At 42.6% G+C, this 21,542-nt stretch overlaps 1 protein-coding gene across 1 annotated transcript in view; it reads right to left on the reverse strand.

Moving 5' to 3' along the window:
* Positions 1 to 4,173: 4,173 nt before the first annotated feature.
* RSPO2 (R-spondin 2) overlaps positions 4,174 to 21,542 on the reverse strand; it is a 372,262-nt gene continuing 354,893 nt past the window's right edge. Inside the window, exon 6 of the mRNA XM_069220620.1 lies at positions 4,174 to 5,729. Within this exon, the coding sequence (XP_069076721.1) occupies positions 5,614 to 5,729 (116 nt within the window). The 3' untranslated portion in view covers positions 4,174 to 5,613. The remainder of the gene's footprint in view (positions 5,730 to 21,542) is intronic.

Below are 21,542 nucleotides of genomic sequence, written 5' to 3' on the forward strand. Positions count from 1 at the left end.
GGGTGGAGAAATTATATCTGCCTCATCGATTTTGGCTAAGATTATGTAATCTGTTTGTTGACCCCTGTAATAGTAGATCTAATTGTTACATTCTTAAATGTTCTTAAATGGCTCAACCAAAAAATGGGTGCCTATTCTCAATAGTAAATTTACAGAGGAGTAAATCTAAACATTTACATGTACTTTTACGCATTGGAATAACTTTACTATTATGGGCTATTCACCATTTCCATGTGTCAAGTCACTCAACAGAGGAGGCTGACATGACCTACTAACTTAAATGTGGTAAGGTCAGTAAAAACATCAAATATGACTGTAAAGTTACTGCTAATATCAACATTTTGAACATATTAGTGGTGCTGCACAGTTGGAGGGGTCTCCTCTCACGGTTTGGAGATATCCACATGGTAACATATACGGAAAAGGTTTAAAACATTAAGTAAAATATTAATTTAAATATGTGTTATATGTTTCAAATAAAAATGTAATTATTTTTGATATAATACATCAAAAATATATATTTTTTCTGATGTTTAATTACAAATACCTCCTAAATTACAAAATTATATTTTTATTATGTATTTACAAATATTCAAAAAGACATATAGAATTAAATAAAACTAATTTCATTTTATTAAAAAGTGTTACAATAAATTTAAATAAAAAATTGTATTCTTCTATGTTGCATTAACTTTAACTGTAAATACTATTTTCTAACATTAAGTTGAATGTATTTATATTTTAACCATTTTATATAATGCAATTTAGTTTAACATTATATCCTACCGAATTTAATTTTAAGTCCCTGCCTCCATTAGTTTCTATTGGGGAATGTTTCTCTGGTTGGCCATGTGTTGTGCTGGAATTACTCCAGCTCTGGGCTGGTTTACATTTACAACTGTTTTCAGTTCGTTTTGGCTGTAGTAACTTTAGAAGTGCAGTTTCTGAATAGGCCCCATCGTGAGGCTAGTTGATCTCTACACTATGCCCCAAAGTGTGCTTCTACTGAGATGGTACTTAATGTTAGAAGTCTCAATACATACGTAATGACCAGATATTAAAACATTTTAACAGTATCAGTTAAAGGGAATTCGGAAAGGAAACTTGGAAAAAATTATTCTGCGTAAAGACATCTTTGCTTTTTGGAGGATTGGTAACAAATCCTCTTTTTCCCCTTTGGACGAAGAGCATTCAATGTGAATTTTCAAGCATCCAATTTGGTAGTCCATTTCTCTCTTTTATATAGGTATCGTCCTTTTTAGAGGAATTGTAGGCCATGCTCTAACAATCCACAGATATTTTCTATGGACAACTTTGTTGAAGATTTCAAAACTAGTCCAAGTAATAAGCTTCCCTATGGGCTTCTAGAAGTACATCTTTAAAAGTGGTGACAAAAATAAGCCAAAAGTGATTTCCCTAATTTCCTCCATTAATCCAACTCTCAAAGTTATATACTGAATACATGTGTCACAGTCTAAAGTCTGGGCAAAGGATCATGAAATCCTAACAGACATTTATTATGATTTTCAGCCAAGAGTGCATGATATACATCTTTATCTGTTACCTGCCAGTCATGTGAGTCCAGAAAGGCTTGCTGTATGTAGATTTTATGGACTGACGTACTGCATTTGGCTGTGTCTGTTGTGAGAAATTTTACTCTACAATGGCTGATGTTCGAGTTGTTTCAACAAACATACCTCTTCTCCAAATCTTGCATGAAAATGTAATAAAGTGATGGATGGCCTTAAGGGAGAGATCATGGAACCCCATCTTTTTCAGAGAGGTGTCTATCAGGCTGTGCCCTGGCTGTGATCCTTCGTACCTTGTCTACCAATCATGTTGAAGACCTTTTGATTGCCGGGAGGCATGATACACTCAGTATATGAGGGAAACACATCCTTATATTAATCTACATGAAGTGGTTATATCGACTCCAGAGGGGTATTTGGTAACATTTGAGTTTGTGACAGAATTGATATACAGTAGATTTTGACTTGAGATCAAAAAAGCCATGTAGCCTCCATGGACCATATGAATTGAAGGCCAAGCACCCAAAGAATATCAAAGCCATACTCAGTATGCTGAGTGTACCTTATTAAATACTGTTAACATTTTATATGGTCACTACCTTTAATGCTTGTCTGAGCTGGAGTGCTTTACTTTCTGGGAGAAGAAACCAATGTATTTAATTATAAGCTGCATAGTATAGTTCTGGCTCCTGGTTATGTCACAAATTATTGGCCCAGATAATAACTCTTAAATAAAGCTAATTGCATGTCAAATTTCTCTAGCAGGGCAAGACTAAGAGTTATAGTTAGGCAGGGCTCCATGAGGTCAGATACCTTTACTGCAAAGTACAGCTGAAACTTTTTTTTGCAGCAGGTTTATTCCCATGGTTTTCTTGTCTGCCATGGGTACACTCATCCTGGGCATGCCTCGTCACACTGAGGTTGAGAGAGGTGGAAATAATTACTAAGTCACACTTTTCTTCACGGTCATTGTAAAAGTACTCTTCTTCTCAGAGTAGTTATTTCAAGAAAGAGACTTTAATACCGGGTGTCACAGGCTGAGATACAATTGCACTGATAAAGCACTTTACAGTCTTGCTCAGATACTGGATATCACCATGCTTAGGTCCCTGAGAAAAAGGACGGAAAGACTCATGCTTTGGGGCAGGGCATGTTAGCTCAAATGCAATCATCTGTCAATTGCTACTCTCTCTGTAGCCATAGACCTTCCACCCATGTGATGAGATCCTGGCAGATTCAATATTCTGGGAACTACTCTCATACTTACTGAATCAGTGCTCTGGAGAGGGAGAAAGGGGGCATATAGAATATGACAAAAGAGCGTAATAAATAGTAAATACATTAATGTAGTTTTGGGTCAAGTGAACTGAAAACATGGGAGAGTTACGAACCACTGGAGATCCAAGTACTCTGTGTCACCCTTGTGTGGACTGTTTTATACGGTTGACTATTGCCCTAGGAGCTGACAGGGTGGCTATGTCCTTGAGTTCCTTTCTCCGTTTGATATGTTGTTTGTTTTTCTACCTGAATAGCACAGTCACACTTATTGCCTGTTATATGAAGATATATATGCTCTATGTCATCTACTTCCAACAGTGAAGCTTGAAAGGGGATGATCTGCAGAAAGCACAGGCCAAACAACAGTTGTTCTCAGAGTTTTCTAGATTCCAGGTCTGAAGACGCCAACTAACAAACAGGAAATGGGAACTCATTACGTATTGAGAAATATATAAGAAGATTCATTCTGGTTTGCTCAGGTAATGGCTAAACAAATTCAGGATAAGACTAGATTATCTTGAAATAAGGGTGCCTAGAATGTTTAGCATACAGAGAGTGAGCTAATATTGTTTTCAAATCCAGTGTGACATAATTCCACCTTTAGAATCATAGACATAGAAAACATTTTGCCGTTGAATGCATAATTGTGTTCGAAGTTTGACTAAACCAGATGTGTATAATTACAATGTTTCTATATAATGTTAGAAGTCAATACTGGGATTTCTACTATTAAGATAATAAATACTTTTGTGACTGTTTAATTGGAAGATGTTGAAGTATTAGGTAATAACTCAGGTACTTGTAGGATTGTCACACAAAACACATTATTATTTTCTAGTTTATTGTAATCTTAAAACAGTCATGTACTTTTCAGTGAAAATATTGGTCTCTTCTTTGTTTATTTCAAACTATGTTCCAAATCCTCAACTTTTGGAAGCAACTTTACTTTTAATAGATAGCCATTTCTAGTTATGCCAAGCTCCAAAGCCGTTAGTTAATTTTAAAAAATACCATAACAAAAACTTTGTCTCAAAGCCCCTCTTCAAAATAGCCACTACGTAAAAACAACACTGTAGATTTATGTCCAGTATCCCTTTTATGTTGTATTAGCCCCTAACATTTTTCAGTGAATACCGTTCATCAACGACACTGTATATAGTCAGAGTTAACATAACACATTTCCACACCAGTACATATAATTGTTGACACCTTTCATGATGTCTGACAGGATTTCAGTCATTTTCAATACGTTGTTGGAGATGATTTTTCGTTTATGAAATTCAAATCAGAGCGTTTTTGAAAGTGACCTTTTCAATGCTTAGTTTTCTTTTGTAGATTAAGACAGTTTTATGAATAACTATGCAGAGAACGTGAAAGTGACTTTATTATTTAGGGTAAATGGTAATTTATGTCAACCCATTTATTAGATGGCACACATTATTACAACTCAGTGAATGCATCTCCTGTCGAACATAATATCAGTAACCTCTAATACATGACAGTTGCAATAAAATAATTAAATAAAAACTCAATATTTGATTAACATAAGGACTCCAATTTCTGTTTAACATACATACATATCTTATGCAGATAGCATAAGAAGGTTTAATTTGGTACTATCCAGAACCTTGGTACTCACCCTACTTTGGAGTATCCTGAGGCACCTGCTAATTGTAGAATTAAACTGGAAATGTGAAAATTAAGGAGTTAACAAGAAAAATGTTTCTAAGCCATGCTCTTTGAGAAAGGACTATTTTGAGCTAATCAGCGTGTAGCATTTCCTAACACTGAAAGTTAAATATAACTATAGATATTACATTAAAATTTTATGATTGGATGGATAATTTTGCACCCATTGCTTCCGAATTTCCATATTTTGTTCCAGGAGTTTATTTTTGTTGGTGGTATTCCAAAATAGTCATTACATTACACCATTTCCTAACTAGTTTTGTTCCATACATTCTAACTCCACTGTTTCTGCACGCCAACTATCATTAAAAGGGAAAGAGTTACCCGTGGTCCCTCTCTTACCTTCAAAGTGGTTTCAACAAAAGGATTTGGACATCCGAATTCCCCTTGATTGTTTTGCGGGTCCAACATTGCACACTTCTACGGAGGCACCGCTGAACTACCCTATTACTTGTTTCCAGAAACAAAATGACTTGCCTTCTGAAACACGTACTTCATTATACGAGTAGAAAAAAGCTTAAATAAAACCCTGTAAATATGTTTATTATGCCTCGACTGTCAGCTCTATGTACATATAGTAACTGCTATGCTACTTGGAACACTGAGACGTACCTCCTGTAGGATATCAGTATTAAGCTTCTTAATTATACAGTTGACACTGAGCTGAGAACGTACACTTACACTAAGCATATACTCCATGAACAAGTTCTCATGAAAAGGCCATAATTAAAGTAGTCCTCCCATCTCCGGATTCCTTATCTTCCATAAATATGAACGTCATATCCATGGTCCAGACTGATGCTTTGAAGCGTTTGTCCTGGATCAGTTCGGGGCTACCATCTTGGTGGTTTCTGTCAACAGTGCAGAGCAGAATTCTTACACACGTGCCTACGTCCCATCATTGATTCAATTCAGTGTTTCTGCCCTTTCGTGTCTTCCGGTTGAGAACAGGTAAGTATAAATAAGACAAATAGGCGTGTTGACAATTTTCACAAGGTATTTGCAACCAATACAGTCAAAGCAGCTGAGCTGCAGTTCGTCGGTGCGCAGGAGCATATAGCAGCTTTTGTGAACGTTGCAAAACTGGATTTCAATGTCTGTGTTGTTCTCGTCTTTCTTATTGGCCTGCTCGGTCTGAAGACAAGACGACAATGTGCTGCTCCTGGGCTCTTTCCAGCAACTTTCGCTTCTTCTTCTTATTTCTCTTGTCCTTCATTTTTGGCGTCCTTTTTCCTGGAGAAAAAAATAAAAGCACAAATGACCACACTGAAGTTGTATATTTTTGCAAGGACGGTCCTTCTGATTAGCCTTAAATATTATTACCATCATTATTAAAAGTAGTGGTAATTATACTACTAATATAAACTTATAATTTCTAAGTAAGCAGATGGTCATACGTAGGCAGCACGTGATATACATAGGCAAATGGCAAATGTATTTGCTCTTGAAATGTGCACCTCTAGTTTGATTTTCAATCACAAAGCATCAGTTGGCATGAAGTATGGAGCCTTGCTGCTAACTACAACATCATCCAACATCAATGTGCTGTCTCATTCTGTTTACTACTCTAAATTTCAACACCACTCTAAGGGGCATATTTACAAGCCCCTAACACCATCTTGCGCAGCCCTAGTGTCATTTTTTTTATGCTACGTTGGCGTAAAGGAGACCTTTCTCCCGCGCCGTACTTATAAAGTAGCTCAATGCTCGCATTACACCACTTTGTAAAACCTTGCGCCACATTATGCTGGCACGAGGTATAATGTATGCAAGTGGGGCGTTCCGATGCAGGAAGGCCCGATAAAATGGCACAGTGAAATTTACAACATTTCACTGCACCATTTTTTTTGTCATTTTTAACGCCTCCTCAGAGCAGGAGTTAAAATGACGCACCCATTTTAATCAATGAGCCTCCCTTTTCTTTGCTGCACTAGCTTAAAAATGATTGACACTAGTGCAGCAAAGCACCACAATAGCATCAAAAATGTTGATGCCATTGTCCTAAAGACTGACACGGTATGATGTCGTTAGGTGGGGCAAGGGGCGAGGCAAGAAAAGTGCTGCACTGGTACCGATGTGCCACTTTCTTGAAAATATGCCTTATAATATTTTTTAAATGACCTTGCACTGAAATGTGTTTTGTATGAAGCAGACTCCACCCTCACATTATAAATTCTTGTCCCCAGTCCAACAGTAATGCCTTCTTCTAAACACTTTACAATAGCACTACTGATTGACATAAACTATGCTATAGAGCACAGTCTGGCTGGTAAAAACAAATGTACAGAGAGACATTCAAAAGTCTAACTTGTTTGCTAATAATTATTCAGGTTTTGTAAGGTCGTGAGGCCTACATTTAAATTCACAGAATTGATTAAATGTTAAATTCGCCTTTGATCATGCTCTAAGGCGTGTGAATGAGAGAAGAAGTGGAGGCCTGAAAGTGTCCCAGATCGTTACAGGTAATGTTTAGCTTTCCCTTTATGCATGTTTTCGTAGTGATCGGCCTGTCATCCTAACCATTTAGATCTAGTCCACATTTTGCTCTAATCTACAAGAAAGTTATATGTAACTGGCCATATGTCCCAGTGAGTTGAGGGAAACAATCTTTACACTACAGTCTTTACCACCAATACCCTTGCCAAACAGTCTTTAGCACCAGGTAAATATTTATACCTTTATAACACAGTACTTTACCATGCAGGTAAGCATGTTTTTTAAATACAATCATTTTTAAGTTAGTTAAAATGAAATGTGTTTAGGTGGTGGTAAAGTGTGCCAAGAGGAGAAAAGGGAGGTTTCGAGTGGGTCCCCAAATAATTACATAGATAGATGGATAGATAGATAGATAGATAGATAGATAGATAGATAGATAGATAGATAGATAGATAGATAGATAGATAGATAGAGTTAACTCCTAAAAATATATTACGGTGTTTATACAGAAACACACAAACATACATAGTAAGAAATTAGATTATTAGTTGAGAGGGGTTGAAGCCCCACTCAACCAACAACCACAATCCTTGTCAGGGTGAACAACAAAAGTTGTTAAAATAATCTGTGCTGAAACCTCTGGTAGGTTGCCACAAAGCAGTATGGCTTAACTTAGAGGCAAATTGTAAAGTATTTATGCAGCAAAAAGTAGTGGCACAAAGCCCAACACACCAACTGTGGTTAACTGGTTGAACCGGATGAGGACAAACTCATAGGTTCAGGCTGACCGCAATAATGCATGGGCCAGGTACAGAACCATGTTTGGCTTGTGGATGGTGCATTCGGTTGTACTCAGGGCTGAAAGGCGAGTCCTGCATTGTGCTGCATCCCGATAAGTCAGCTCCAAAGGGGCAGCCAATCAGTTGCTGCAAGGTGCTGCAATGCAAGGTCCTGTGTTAAGTTGCATTGTGTTCCATTGGTTCCTATGAGGCCACCAATCTGAATCTGTGAGGCGCTGCAATGCGTATTCCTTCATCGAGTTACATTGGAATGTGCTGTTTTTCAGGGAACCCTCAGTTGGATGAGAAAGAGTACACTCTAAAGCCAGCTAAGGGTTTAGGACCTGGAAGGACACCTCTTGGGGTTTAAGACTCACTCTAGCAGAGGCCGGCAGCAGGACACAGGCAGATCCAGTTGGGTACAGTAGGCTGGGCAGACGCATGACAAGTCTCAATCTTGTTGTGTCCCTGTAGCTCACACAGGACTCTAGTCAGCTAGTCATTGCAGTCACTCTGGTGGTCCTGGGAGCAGGTCCAGTCTTTCTTTCTGAGGTAGCAGGGCAGTCCTTCCAGCAATATGGCAGCACAGCAGTTCTTCTGAGTCTTCCACGGGTCCAGAAGGGATCTGTTGAGCAGCTAAGAAGGTCCGATATTTATACTTTATGCCAACTTTTAAAGTGGTAGGGATTCCCTATACTAACCCCACATCTGGTTCTGGAAAGTTCTTCCCTTCCCCTGTCAAGGCATCAAGAGGTCTGGGGTGACAAAAAACTAGTGTCAGATTCTTACGTGTGTGCAAAAGGCAAGTCCTTTGGAATGTAAGTTGGACTGGGTAGAGTTCCACCCTCAACCATGTAGGCCGGATGGTTCATCCTGATCAGAGGGTCAATCCTGTACATTCCTGATCTCCTATTCTCACTGACTGGGAAGCATACACAAACCCCAGCAGCAGAGCTACTCATAGTCATACCACCCAGGATACTGGCAGAATACAGAACTGTTTAGAATAAGAAAATACCAACTTTGTAAAAGTAGCATTTTCAGAATTGTGACTTAAAATCATACTTTACAATTCAAGAAGATTTTAGATTACAATTCATTTGAGTGTAAACATCATTTTTGTATTGGCTCTCAAACTTAAGTTATCAGTTATTAAGTGTAGTATGGTAACCCAATGTTATACTATGGGGGAGATAGGCCTTGGAATAGTGAAAAACGATTTTCGGAGTTTTTCACAACTAGGTCATTTAAAACTTAAGCGCACATGGTCCATTGTTTAAATACAATCCACCCTGTCTGATGAGCCTTTAGAGCCATCCTTGGAATTACATATTTATTAAAAAGGAAGGTTTAGGCCTGGCAAAATTAGTTTTCTGCTAGATCGAAATGTCAATTTAGAACTGCAATAAAGGCTGTAGTGGCAGGCCTGCTTTAAAGAGCTACTTTAGTGGGTGAAACAATGAGTGCTGCATAAGGGGTGAATGTGCATGGGTACAAGCATGAATTGAATGATCCCCACACCCAAAAATGGTGATCTGAAGAACTTTAACGCCTGGCTAAGTGGACTCAGCCATAAATCCCTAAGAGGTCGGCAAACAAAGTACTATAAACTGGGTAGTTGCAGCATCTAATATGTACATTGCTTAGAAAAGGTATAAAGGTGGTCTAAAAATATGTTGAAGAGCAGGTTATTATTTTTTATCAGATTTGATTTTTGCGGTGTGCGCATACAGTCACCATTATGTATATTATCTCTTATCAGAAAGGGCTTGAAGTAGGACTACTATGGGAATTTGATTGCACCTTTTTTATGTGAAACCAACACTTTTTATAGCAAGCATAAGTACTCCCTGGATTTGAAATTAGGTTTGGAGGCACTCTAGAAAGCCAATGCTTATCACATTACAAACAAGCAAAAGACAGCAGTCCAAACTCCACATGGTGCACACATTTGTATTTGTGATTAATCTTAAAGTCCTGATGTGTTTGTTTCCGAAGGAACATTGTTGACACTTTGTACTTCTGTTATCATGATTTGTCCTTGTTTGTTATCTTTGAAAAACAACTGAGCTACTGCATATCAACAAACAGTGTGAACACATCTTTCAAAGAGAAGAAATTATATTTCAGGTATAAAAATGTAAATATATACAAGGACTGAGCTCAGGTCTTGAATAATGTGATTTGACCCTGAATAGGCTAGCTATACTAATGAATTAACAATAGCTCCCATACAATACTGATAGTGAGATTGTAAACTGTCTTTATCCAGCACATGCCCATGTGTGCTCTCTCACACACACGCATATTGCTCAAAACATTATGAAGTGGAGTTCTTACAGGCTCCTCGTCTTTGTGGAAATGTATACAAAGATATTCAAAGAAAATACATTCCGTCATTTCCATAGTATGGTAACACGCTTGTGGAGCTTATTAACTAAGGAAAGGGATTGTGTGCGGCTTGTGTCAGAGAAGAAATTTCATAATTCCAGTACACCTGCTGCAAACTAGTAAATACATTAAATTGAGGTACTATTCTTGCACTGTGACAAGAACCCCAGCCATGTTCATGAAATTCCTGTTAAGAAAGCACAAGCTTTATTAATGGGGGGATGATGTATTTAAATTCACAATCAAAACTCACTGTTTCATTGGAAATTTCGAAGTATTCAGAGCCTGAAATTGAAAATTCCATTTCCACATTGCTGGACTAGGCACACAGACATTTTACAGTCTGTGTACCTAGTCCAGCAATTTGGAATATGTGGTGGTGCCTCTCTGTGTAGGATGTAAAGGTGCTGTGCTTATCAGCATACATTTGGGGCCTGATTAAGACCCTAGAGGCCAATCCACAGTCTGTCAGGGTGGTGGAGGTCATCTCCTCAACCACCCCTGCCGGGCTCCTGCCTGACAAATTAAGGGATTACAGCTGGCCCTGCAGTGATCTCTGTGCCTTCAGTGCAGCCACAGCAATAGCAGCTCCTCTGATACGCTCACCAGGCATTTTTGTTTTTCAGAAATAATCTCCTGAAGTGGAAGTTTTTTGAAAACCAAAATAAGCTCCCAGGGGTTGGTGGCGTGATAATTATTTTGTTTTCTGCTCATAATGGGCAAAATAAAAGGACATCAGATCATCTGTACCAAAGAGGTTTAACAGTCTGGTGCCCTTTCTGATGCCCCTACTGCATCAGGCCATCGGAATGTTATTCCAGTGGCTAGGCTAGCGTGGGCACCACCATGGGGAGTTCCACTAGACTCAAAATAGAGCATATCCATCAACATTAAATCAGGACCAGGAGATTTTCAGACTGTGATTTGGGTTTGGAATCTGGTTGTTTGAAGGAATTAGAACTGTAAAGTCCTAATTGCCTCAAACTTTCTGAGTATAATCAAATAATCATCAATTATTTGGGAAATTGTCACATTCATAGAGTTCCCATTTGAAAATCTACTTATCTTCAAGTATTTGCTTATGTAGAATGATAAAAAGGGACAGAAGATCGACAGCACTATGAGCTGGACATAATTCTATATGGATTCATTATGTACTTAAGACAAGTATTAAATACCTGCATGCATGTATATAGTGACTATTGTTCAATTACATTTTTTCTGGGAACCATGTATATAATGTTGTGTTTCTCCATTTTTGGGGGGTTGATAAGCTCTCTGAAGGTTAAACGGCTGCTACACTTCTCTAATATTACTATCCGCTTGGGTCCATTTGTGTAGGTCTTACTGGCACCTGCTCTCACTAGGCCCCGTGCTAGACTTTCATGTTTTGCCGATTCATCTCTTTGCTCACACCACACCCATGTGTAGGAACCTTTTTCTCTTCACCAGTACTAGTCCCAACAAGCACAGTTTGGGGGCAGCATTAGTTTCTAACCCTATAACTCAAATAGAACCCAAATCATCTCTTCCCAACATCATGACACAATTGAACACTTACACCACATTTGAAGGGCTGGTCCCATTTCAGTGTGAAATCTGGGGCAAGATAATCTATTGGTGGGTTCATTTTGTGAATCAACTGAGTAGTGATATGCACTCTGGGAACACACCTACTGCATATGAGTTTAGAACTAGTGTTTCTGCTTTGAGATTTATAGATAGCCATCACCATTTCCCATTCTTTATCTAGCAGTGGTGACCCGAAGATTTGCTTCTCATTTATCTCACTCTTTCTATAGAGTTGGTGGTGTCAGGAAGATGCCCCCTTCTATATGTTAGATACTGGTTGTCGCCTTTTCCCAATTGATCTAGTATCATAGTAAGAGGATGAATCTCATGCTCCCAAGGGTATCCCAGTAAGGTTTTATGAAATATGGCTGCTATACCACCGTATGCCAAGAAATGCACATCTCTCCCCCGTCCCCCATCACACCATTCTTGAAACCCCAAACACTTGCCATGTTCATGATGGTAAGAGCATTTGGACTTGTCCCTCTCCTTTCCGGCATCAAACTTGAAGGCCATTGCCTGATTATGGAAGTCTTCACAGAACACAAAAGTAAGTGGTATTTGTATTGAGTGCTTCAGTCTAGTTGCTTTTTGTCACATGTACTGAAGCCAAATAATGACGTGCGACTGCTTGAGATCGGAGAATACCATGTTACCCTAGATAAAGAGTTCTCACAAACATTTTCCCAGAGGCCACAAATTATGGTCTGTGGTGTGCCTAAGGGCCGCATTGATGCTAGCAGGGTGGGGGTAGGGCTTTGCAGGCCAGGGTGTAAGGTTGGTATTGGGGATACAAAGCATGTAAATGGTGTGGTTAGTGAGCCATAGTGTTATATTGAGGGTTTCATTCCATACTGCCCTCTAAATTAATCCTCTAGTCTCTAGAAGAGCCATAGATTTGACAAGACTGTGTTATGCAGTATCTGAATCGCTTTCCCTCCACTGCACCGTAAATTAAGCCTTCTCTACTTGCTATCACTACCTTGGGAGAATCAAGTGTAAAAAAAAAAAAAGTTACTTCATTATTACTGAATAGGAATAAAACAGAATTGCACAATGTGAAACCAGAAAACCTACACTCAATACTGGCTTCCCAACTTGACCAAATTGTGTGATCCTAGGCAATTGTTTTATTTCACTTTACCTCCCTTTTCTTGGAGGAGTGGAGAAGTGTGGCTCAATGGTTAGAGCGGCAGACCCTGCAGCAGAGATTTGGCTCAAGACCAGGGTTCAAGTCCCGCTTCGGGAGGTCTTGGGCTCAATTCCCCTTGACCAGATAATTCTCACCTCGGTGCCTAATCTAATTCATGGGTCCCACTCTGCAACTCTGGGCAATAGCTTGCTTAATCTCCACAACGGCCCCAACAGCGCTTGGATGCCTGGCTTCACCCTGGGGGTGCTCAGGAGTGGGTGCCTCACAGGGAAAAGCCAGGAGGGGTTCCATAGCGGTATGAGTACAGCACCTTGAGACCCTAACGGTTGAGTAGTGTGCTATACAAGTGCTAATTTACATTTACATTTTCTTCATCATCACATGTAGACCCAGCTTGAAATGTACGTGTTCAGGATATGTACTGTACAAAACCTTATCTTGTGATTGGTTTACTAAACTATAATGTTGCCCATGTATAATTACATCCCAGGTCACCCAGAGGGTTCAAAGTGACAAATGACTTGCCTCTTGGTTCACTATTGGCAGTGTAGTCAGGGTGAGAGAAGGCATGAATGTTTGTACGTTCATTTTGTCATTTTTGTACTCATTTGTTGCAAGATGTTTTAAAAATGAATGTGTCCCTAAGGATAAGTGATGCAGGATACCTTATTCGTTTCTTTTCTTCTACTTCAGCTGTCTTGTAAATAAACGCTTTCCCTTTTATTTAACATCTTTCTGGAAGCTGATGCTCTCTTGGGTAAGTAGCAGACAAGTGCGGTGCATGTGAAGGTCAGGAGGGCCGCACTTTGGCCCGTATTTATACTTTTTGACGCTAAACTGCGCTAACGCAGTTTAGCGTCAAAACTTTTTGCGCCGGCTAACGCCATTCTGAAGCGCCATGCGGGCGCCGTATTTATTGAATGGCGTTAGCCGGCGCAATCAGACCGGCGCTGCCTGGTGTGCGTGGAAAAAAACCACGTACACCAGGCAGCGCCGGCGTTGGGGAAAATGGCGTTAGGGCGTCTTAAAAATGGCGCAAGTCAGGTTGACGCTAAAAAATCGTCTTAACCCGATTTGCGCCATTTTAAACGACGCCCAGACGCCATTTACATGACTCCTGTCTTACTAAAGACAGGAGTCATGCCCCCTTGCCCAATGGCCATGCCCAGGGGACTTCTGTCCCCTGGGCATGGTCATTGGGCATTGTGGCATGTAGGGGGGCACAAATCAGGCCCCCCTGTGCCAAAAAAAAATATTTTAAAAAAACAAAATTATACTTACCTGAACTTACCTGAATGTCCCTGGGATGGGTACCTCCATCCTTGGGTGTCCTCCTGGGGTGGGCAAGGGTGGCAGGGGGGGTCCCTGGGGGCATGGGAGGGCAGCTGTGGGCTCATTTTGAGCCCACAGGTCCCTTAACGCCTGCCCTGACCCAGGCGTTAAAAAGTGGCGCAAATGCGGGGTTTTCTGCCCCGCCAACTCCCGGGCGTGATTTTTGCCCGGGAGTATAAATACGACGCATTTGCGGCGCAGTAATTTTTTTGGACGGGAACGCCTACCTTGCATCTCATTAACGCAAGGAAGGCGTTCACGCTAAAAAATGACGCTCTTTACTCATACTTTGGCGCTAGACGCATCTAGCGCCAAAGTATAAATATGGCGTTAGTTTTGCGCCGAATTTGCGTCGAAAAAAACGACGCTAATTCGGCGCAAACGGAGTATAAATATGCCCCTTTGAGTACCACTGCCCTAGATCATGGAAGCTACGTGCAGCTAAGGCACACCTTGCTGCATAAAACGTTGCAATGATATGTGTTTTTTAGTGTAGTAAATTAAAAACTGCACAACAGCTGCACACATGTTAATAGCGAGGCTGGTCCGTGTATGTCTTCTCAAATCTTCCTTGTTGAACACTACTGGAAACAGAGCGCAGTGCCGGGCTCTCAGTCACCTAAACACCTCGCCTATGTTGTGTGTCATGCAAACACACCCATTCTACAAACATTCCCTGGACTTCCGACTAGACCTGCATTGCTTTGTGGCTGCTGGTTTTATTTCCAAAATCTCAGTATTTCAGCTTTCTCACAAGTCCCGGTCAAGGTACATATGAAGGGATTACCGCAATTGTATCGATGACAAAAATATAGTTTTAAAACACCCATGTCCTCAGGTAGCCATCAGTTTACAATTAATAATCACAGTGCTTCAAGCAAGGCCCGCGAGCAGCCCCCCTCGCTGCATTTGTATCTGTTTCCTTGTAATGCGATCACTTGGACGCGAGAGCCATTATCCACCGCAGGCCCTGCCGCGGAGCGCTGGTGTAAAGTTACTGGTAATACAACTCAAGCCTGTCATCTGGCAGCAGCACAGGGCGCCGAGCTCTCAGGGCCAGTGTTTCCAGATAGAGTCCTGCTCAAGCGTGAGCCTCTCACTAACAATGCACTGCTCGGCACTGGGAGCTGAGGGGCAAGCAGATGTGACGATCAGGTTGGATATTCTCGTAGGTACTATGGTAAGCCCGGATTCGATGATGATGAGTCAGGAGCGATACATGATTATTCATTTTGTGTTAAGTGTGGTTTAGCTGCTATTGCTTGTTTCTGATAGATGGCCCTTCCATCAGTGCCTTAAGTGGAAATATTTGAGTGGTGGTACTCATTATCCACAGTACCAGTTTGGTCCCGAGAAGTGCCGGTACTCTCCCATTAAATGCATTGAAGCAGTGCTGAGAAGTGCAGGTACTCTCCCATTAAATGCATTGAAGCAGTGCTGAGAAGTGCAGGTACTCTCCCTTTCAAATTAAAGTGCAGGTACCCAGTACTGGACGGTTCCTGCCCATTTAAAGCACTACTTTCCATCATATCGTATTGAAAAATAAGTAGGCCCAGGTAAGATTTCCGTTATGTGGACAACATTTTTGTTGCATGAAATTCCTGGTATTACCCGACTATGCCACGTCACGTGCACTTCATAGCAGAAATTTAGCGCAAGCAAAAGAGAAAAACACAATTTATTTGAACCTGAACGGCTACTGTTTGAGGAATTTGTGTGTTTGCGCTATTTGTTAGCACAAAATGCCCCCTTGCGTCCAAAATGGACACGAGGGGTTAATTTGCGGTAAAGTATAACTCCAAGACCCATATTTATACTTTTTTAGCGCTGGATTTGCGTAGTTTTTTGACACAAATGTGGCGCAAAATGACAAAATACAATTGTATTTTGTCAGTTTGCGCTGTTTTTGCGTCAAAAAATTATGCAAATGCGACGCTAAAAAAAAGTATAAATGTGGGTTCAAATGTCATTTTTTTTGCATTTTGCATAGTTATACATACTTTTTCAGAAATTTCCCGTATTTGTGTGAAGGAAAATTAAATAAATTTCACATACCCCTAAAAATAATCACTATTGCTAAATTAACTCTGCCTTTTCACGAATACATGAGAGCAGCTCGTGCACAATTGTTGCCACTTAAGTAGTCATGCTTCTTAGTAAAGGTAGCATGAACAAGTGAAGCTTCCCCTGGGGAGGTTAAAGGCAGACTGGGTTATTAAAGTCATGAGGGGAGTCCCCACTGATGCTAATATATTTGTGTCCAAACACAGAAGAAAGGGAAGGTCCAGGTCTCCAAGCCTTCATATCTCATTTTTACAATTGCCAGATCCTACCACATCCAGATGTTTTTATCCATCTGAGGTGATCACAGTTTGTATGTCCAAGGAAATTGGAAGCCTGAAGAAAGAAGTGGGCAGAGACTTAAAGTCAATCAGTGCTTTCCATCTCACCAGCCCACAGAATCACTACCTGCCATGACTACTCCACAAACATTATATCAATGCCGAAGGCCTGACTAAGGCAAGCCCGTCCGTGCCTGGACCTCGCCCAGCACCGGAACCCCTGGTTCTCGCCCCCCCACCGCCGCGACACTCGTCTCCCCTACAACACCACCACCCTCCACGTGCTCAACGCCGGCCACTCACCCACCTGCCATCAAGCCACCCCGCAGCTCACCCGCAGACCCTTCTCCTGCTGGAACTGTACCTCCACCAGTCTCCCTGCCAATGACCCACCCACCAAGGCAGGATGCAACCATCTCAGATGCATCCTACTCAACACCTGCTCTGTCCACAAGCACGTCATAGAACTCTGGAACCTACTCGACTCAGCCTCCCCAGATGTCGCCTTCCTGACCAAGACCTGGATGAACCCCTCCTCAGCGCCCGACATTGCCATAGCCATCCCAGACGGATACAAGATCACTCACAGGAAATGCACCAAAAAACCTGGAGGAGGCAGCGCCTTCGTCCACAGGAATACCCTCAGAATCATGACCAGCACGAAGACACCCTCAGCACCGCAGAACACCTGCACTTCCGGATCCACACAGATTCAAACACCACCCTCAGAGGGACCCTCATTTATAGCCCTCCCCAGCCCCCAACAGCAGTTCAGTGACTCCATCTCCGACGTCATCAGCACACACCTCCTCGCATCCACAGACTACATACTCCTCGGGGACCTGAACTTCCACCTCGAGAACACCAACGACAACAATTCCACCACCCTGCTCGACAAATTTCCAACCTCGGCCTCAAGCAGATCGTCACAACACCCACCCACTCCGCAGGACACACGCTCGATTCCCTGTTCTCCACCAGCAAACATGTCTACTTCAGCCACACCAATGAACTCCACTGGACCAACCACTGCTGCCTCCACTTCTCCTTTGAGAAACCAACAACACACCATCACCAACAACGAATTCCCCACCACAGATGGAACAAGGTCACCGAAGACCAGCTGATCACCACCCTCTTCCAAAACCCACCTATCGACACCACCGACACAGCAGCCCGCAACCTCAGGCAGTGGATCGACGACTGTGCCAACACTCTCGCCCTCATCAAGAAACCTTCTAACAGACGCACCAGCAGAAAGGCCTTCTAGTTCACCGCCGACCTCCAAGAATCCAAGCAAACATGCCAAAGACTCGAGAAAAAGTGGCGCCAAGAACAGACACCAGACAACCACGCAGCCTTCAAGAACGCCATCCGCAGACACCACCAACTTATCCGAACCGCCAAAAGAACCGCCATTAAAAGAACGCATCAAAATAATGAACACAGCTACAAGGAGCTCTTCAACATCGTGAAGGATCTCATCAACCCCTGCTCCAAAATGAACGACATCCTGCCATCACAAGACCTCTGCGACTCCCTTGCTACCTTCTTCTACCACAAGATCGTAGACATCCATGACAGCTTCAATACCCAGACCCCCCCTTCAACCACCAACACCACAGACTCACCACCCACCAGACGCCTGCTCTCCTGGACCCATGTCAATGACGATGACACCATCAAAATCATGAACACCATCCACTCCGGCTCACCATCCGACCAATGCCCTCATCACATCTTCAACAAATCGAGCTCCGTCATCGCACCCCAACTCCAGAAGATCATCAGCAGTTCCTTCGATACTACCACCTTTCCGGATAACTGGAAACATGCTGAGATCAACGCCCTCCTCAAGAAACCCAAGGCGGACCCAAAGGACCTCAAGAACTTCTGGCCCATCTCCCTGCTCTCCTTCCTGGCAAATTAATCGAGAAGATTGTCAACACACAACTGACCCTTTTCCTCGAGGAGAGCAACACTCTGGACCCATCCCAATCTGGAGCAACCACAGCACTGAAACCGCCCTCATCGCCACCACCAACTATTTCAGAACCATACTTTACAACAAACAAAACTGCAGCCCTCATCCTCCTGGACCTCTCGGCCACTTTCAACACCATCTGCCACCACATCCTATGCACATGGCTCAATGACGCAGGGATCCATGACAGAGCCATGGACTGGATCACCTCCTTCCTCAACAGCAGAACTCAGAGTCCGCCTACCTCCATTCTGCTCTGAAGCCACCAAAATCATCTGCAGCGTGCCCCAGAGATCGTCCCTCAGCCCGACCCTCTTTAATGTCTAAATGGCTCCCCTCATAAACATCGCCCGATCTCACAACCTCAAAATTGTCTCATATGCTGATGACACTCAGTTGATCCTCTTCCTCACCAAGGACCTCGGGACCGTCAAAACCAACCGCTACGAAGGAATGAAGGCCATCGCTGAATGGATGAAGAACAGCTGCCTGAAACTGAATTCTGACAAAACTGAGGTCTTTATCCTCGGCTCCACCCCCTCCATATGGGACGACACGTGGTGGCCTGCCACACTGGGAACTGCACCGACACCCACCCACCATGCACACAACCTGGGATTCATACTGGACTCATCGCTATCAGTGACCGAGCAAGTTAACGCCATCTCTTCCTCCTGCTTCAACAGCCTCTGCATGCTTCCGAAGATCTTCAAATGGATCCCCACTAAAGCCAGAAGGATGGTCACCTAAGCCCTTGTAAACAGCAAACTGGACTACCGCAATGCCCTATATGCAGGAACCACAGGCAAGCTGAAGAAAAGACTGCAAAGCATACGGAACGCCTCCGCACGCCTCATCCTGGACATCCCCCGCCACAGCCACACCACAGCCGACCTGAGAGATGTGCACTGGCTCCCCATCAACAAGAGAATCACGTTCAAACTCACCCACGCTCACAAGCCACTGCACAACATGGGGCCAGAATACCTCAACAGACGGCTCTCCTTTTACACCCCAACCCGACAGCTTCGCTCCGCTGACCTTGACCTCGCCACTGTCCCATGCATCCACAGAATGACCGCTAGAGGCAGATCATTCTCCCACCTCGCCGCCAAGACATGGTACACTCTTTCCACCCTCTTGCGACAGACACAGGACCTACTTACTTTCAGGAGACACCTCAAGACTTGGCTGTTTAAGCAGTAGCAGCCCCCCCATCAGCGCCTTGAGACCCTCACAGGTGAGTAATGCACTTTACAAATGCTTTGATTTCTAGATTGAAGCTGTGCACTGGCTTTCCTGACTTCTTGCAGGAGCCCTAGTGCTTTGATTTCTTCTGTTTCCTTGCTCATAGCTGGCTGCTGCCGAGTTGCCTGTTTTCCACCAGCCACTACTGTGCAAGACATGAGCATGGAGTTGAGGCTTCAAGGCTTGTTTGTTGATACATGTGGCCAGTTGTGGAAGCTGCCTACGGCTCTGCAGCATAAATGGACCCAACACCTGCAGGCACCACCGCATCAGCCTTCTCAAGACATGTTGTCGACACCGAGATAAATGTGTACCACATTACTCTTCTAAAGGAAGTAAACATACTACAAACATCCCCTGCAATCGGCAAAAGCCTCAGGGAACACAGCCGAAATTCAGAAAAATCTGATTCACCGCCAGGGTACGCGTGAAATAGCACAACCAACATCTTGGTTGCTGCACACCGAAGGAGAAATGCCCATCAGAAGACAAGTCACAGCGCAGTGATACACTGTCTTGTCTCTGCTTTGAGCTTCGGCACCTCATGACGCCAGAAAGTGACAGTGATTTTGAGAAGCAACGAAGAGCAGACCCCCTCTCGCCACTACCCCAGCACCTGATGGTTCTAAAGTTCACCATAAAGAGAGTGCCAGAACACGTGACAGGTGCATAGAGCTCTGGCCAGACGTGCACCTCAGAAGGCTATAATATACAAATCAGGGAAGGAGGAAGGGTTTTTCAGCACCAGGCCCCTTGCACTGCCTGGCACTATTTGTAATGACATAGCCCAAGCGTGTACATGCTCTTTCAGTGCGGCCTAGTGTGTTAGTGTGTTACATTGATCCATCAAGGAGCGTTGTGTACCGCTCCTTGTGGGTGTGCTGCAAACTGCCCATACTTTGAGTTGGGGGCGTGAGAGTGGGTGAAGTGATGCATCTGCACGTGAAGATAATCTACATTTATACTATGCATTCATGGTTGTTCATCTTTAAATGATTCTTAGCTTTTGAAAAACTGCCATCTCGAATTCATGACATGGTCGATATCTCATTCCCCTTTACGTCATCACTTGTTTTGCATCTCCATTATATCACATAGGCAGCGAGACTCACAAGACCCCGAATCTCCTTGTGACTGCTGAATATCCTTGTTAGGTGTATTTCGAGCCATGACCTCGAGACAGTGACATTACTCTAGTTGTTAGTTCGACTCACTGAAGGCATCAAGAGGAGAGAGAAATGTTGTTGATGGGAGTCTGGTTTGCAAGGCGATGCTAATTCACTTTTTTGTATTTTACACAATCCATGTATTCCCACTGATTTTGCTAAAACATTTTTTGGTAACTTTTCAGTCCAGGTGAAGCTAGAAAATGCCAAAAGTATGAAAATGAAACTCCAAGACTCCTATGTCGTTGGACCGTGTTTAAATTGTGACTTCTGGCGTTAGAACCTCAGAATTATTGAGTTAGAAACTGATGTCCACTTCGTTATCTTTTTGACATGCGTAGACTCTCTCCCAGAATTATCTTTTCTTAGATTGAGACCTTTACAAGCGCCCGGCTTGCCTCCCTTTAGCTCGTAGGTCACCTATCGAGTACCATTTTGTCGCCTTGGAATTGATTTGCTGACAATAATTTTAGACAGAAAAATTGTGTAGTGTTTTAATCGGAGATATGACTTTTTACACTTTAGGAATGGCAAGCTAAAACTCATCTCTCAATTATATAAAGTTCGGATTTTTTCTTAACACAAATTTATCACGTGTGATTTTATGCTCTATTTTTCCACAAGAGGGCAGTAGCATGTTTCT

The sequence above is a fragment of the Pleurodeles waltl genome, chromosome 2_2 (assembly GCF_031143425.1).
Source record: "Pleurodeles waltl isolate 20211129_DDA chromosome 2_2, aPleWal1.hap1.20221129, whole genome shotgun sequence".
In the NCBI taxonomy this organism is placed as follows: domain Eukaryota; kingdom Metazoa; phylum Chordata; class Amphibia; order Caudata; family Salamandridae; genus Pleurodeles; species Pleurodeles waltl.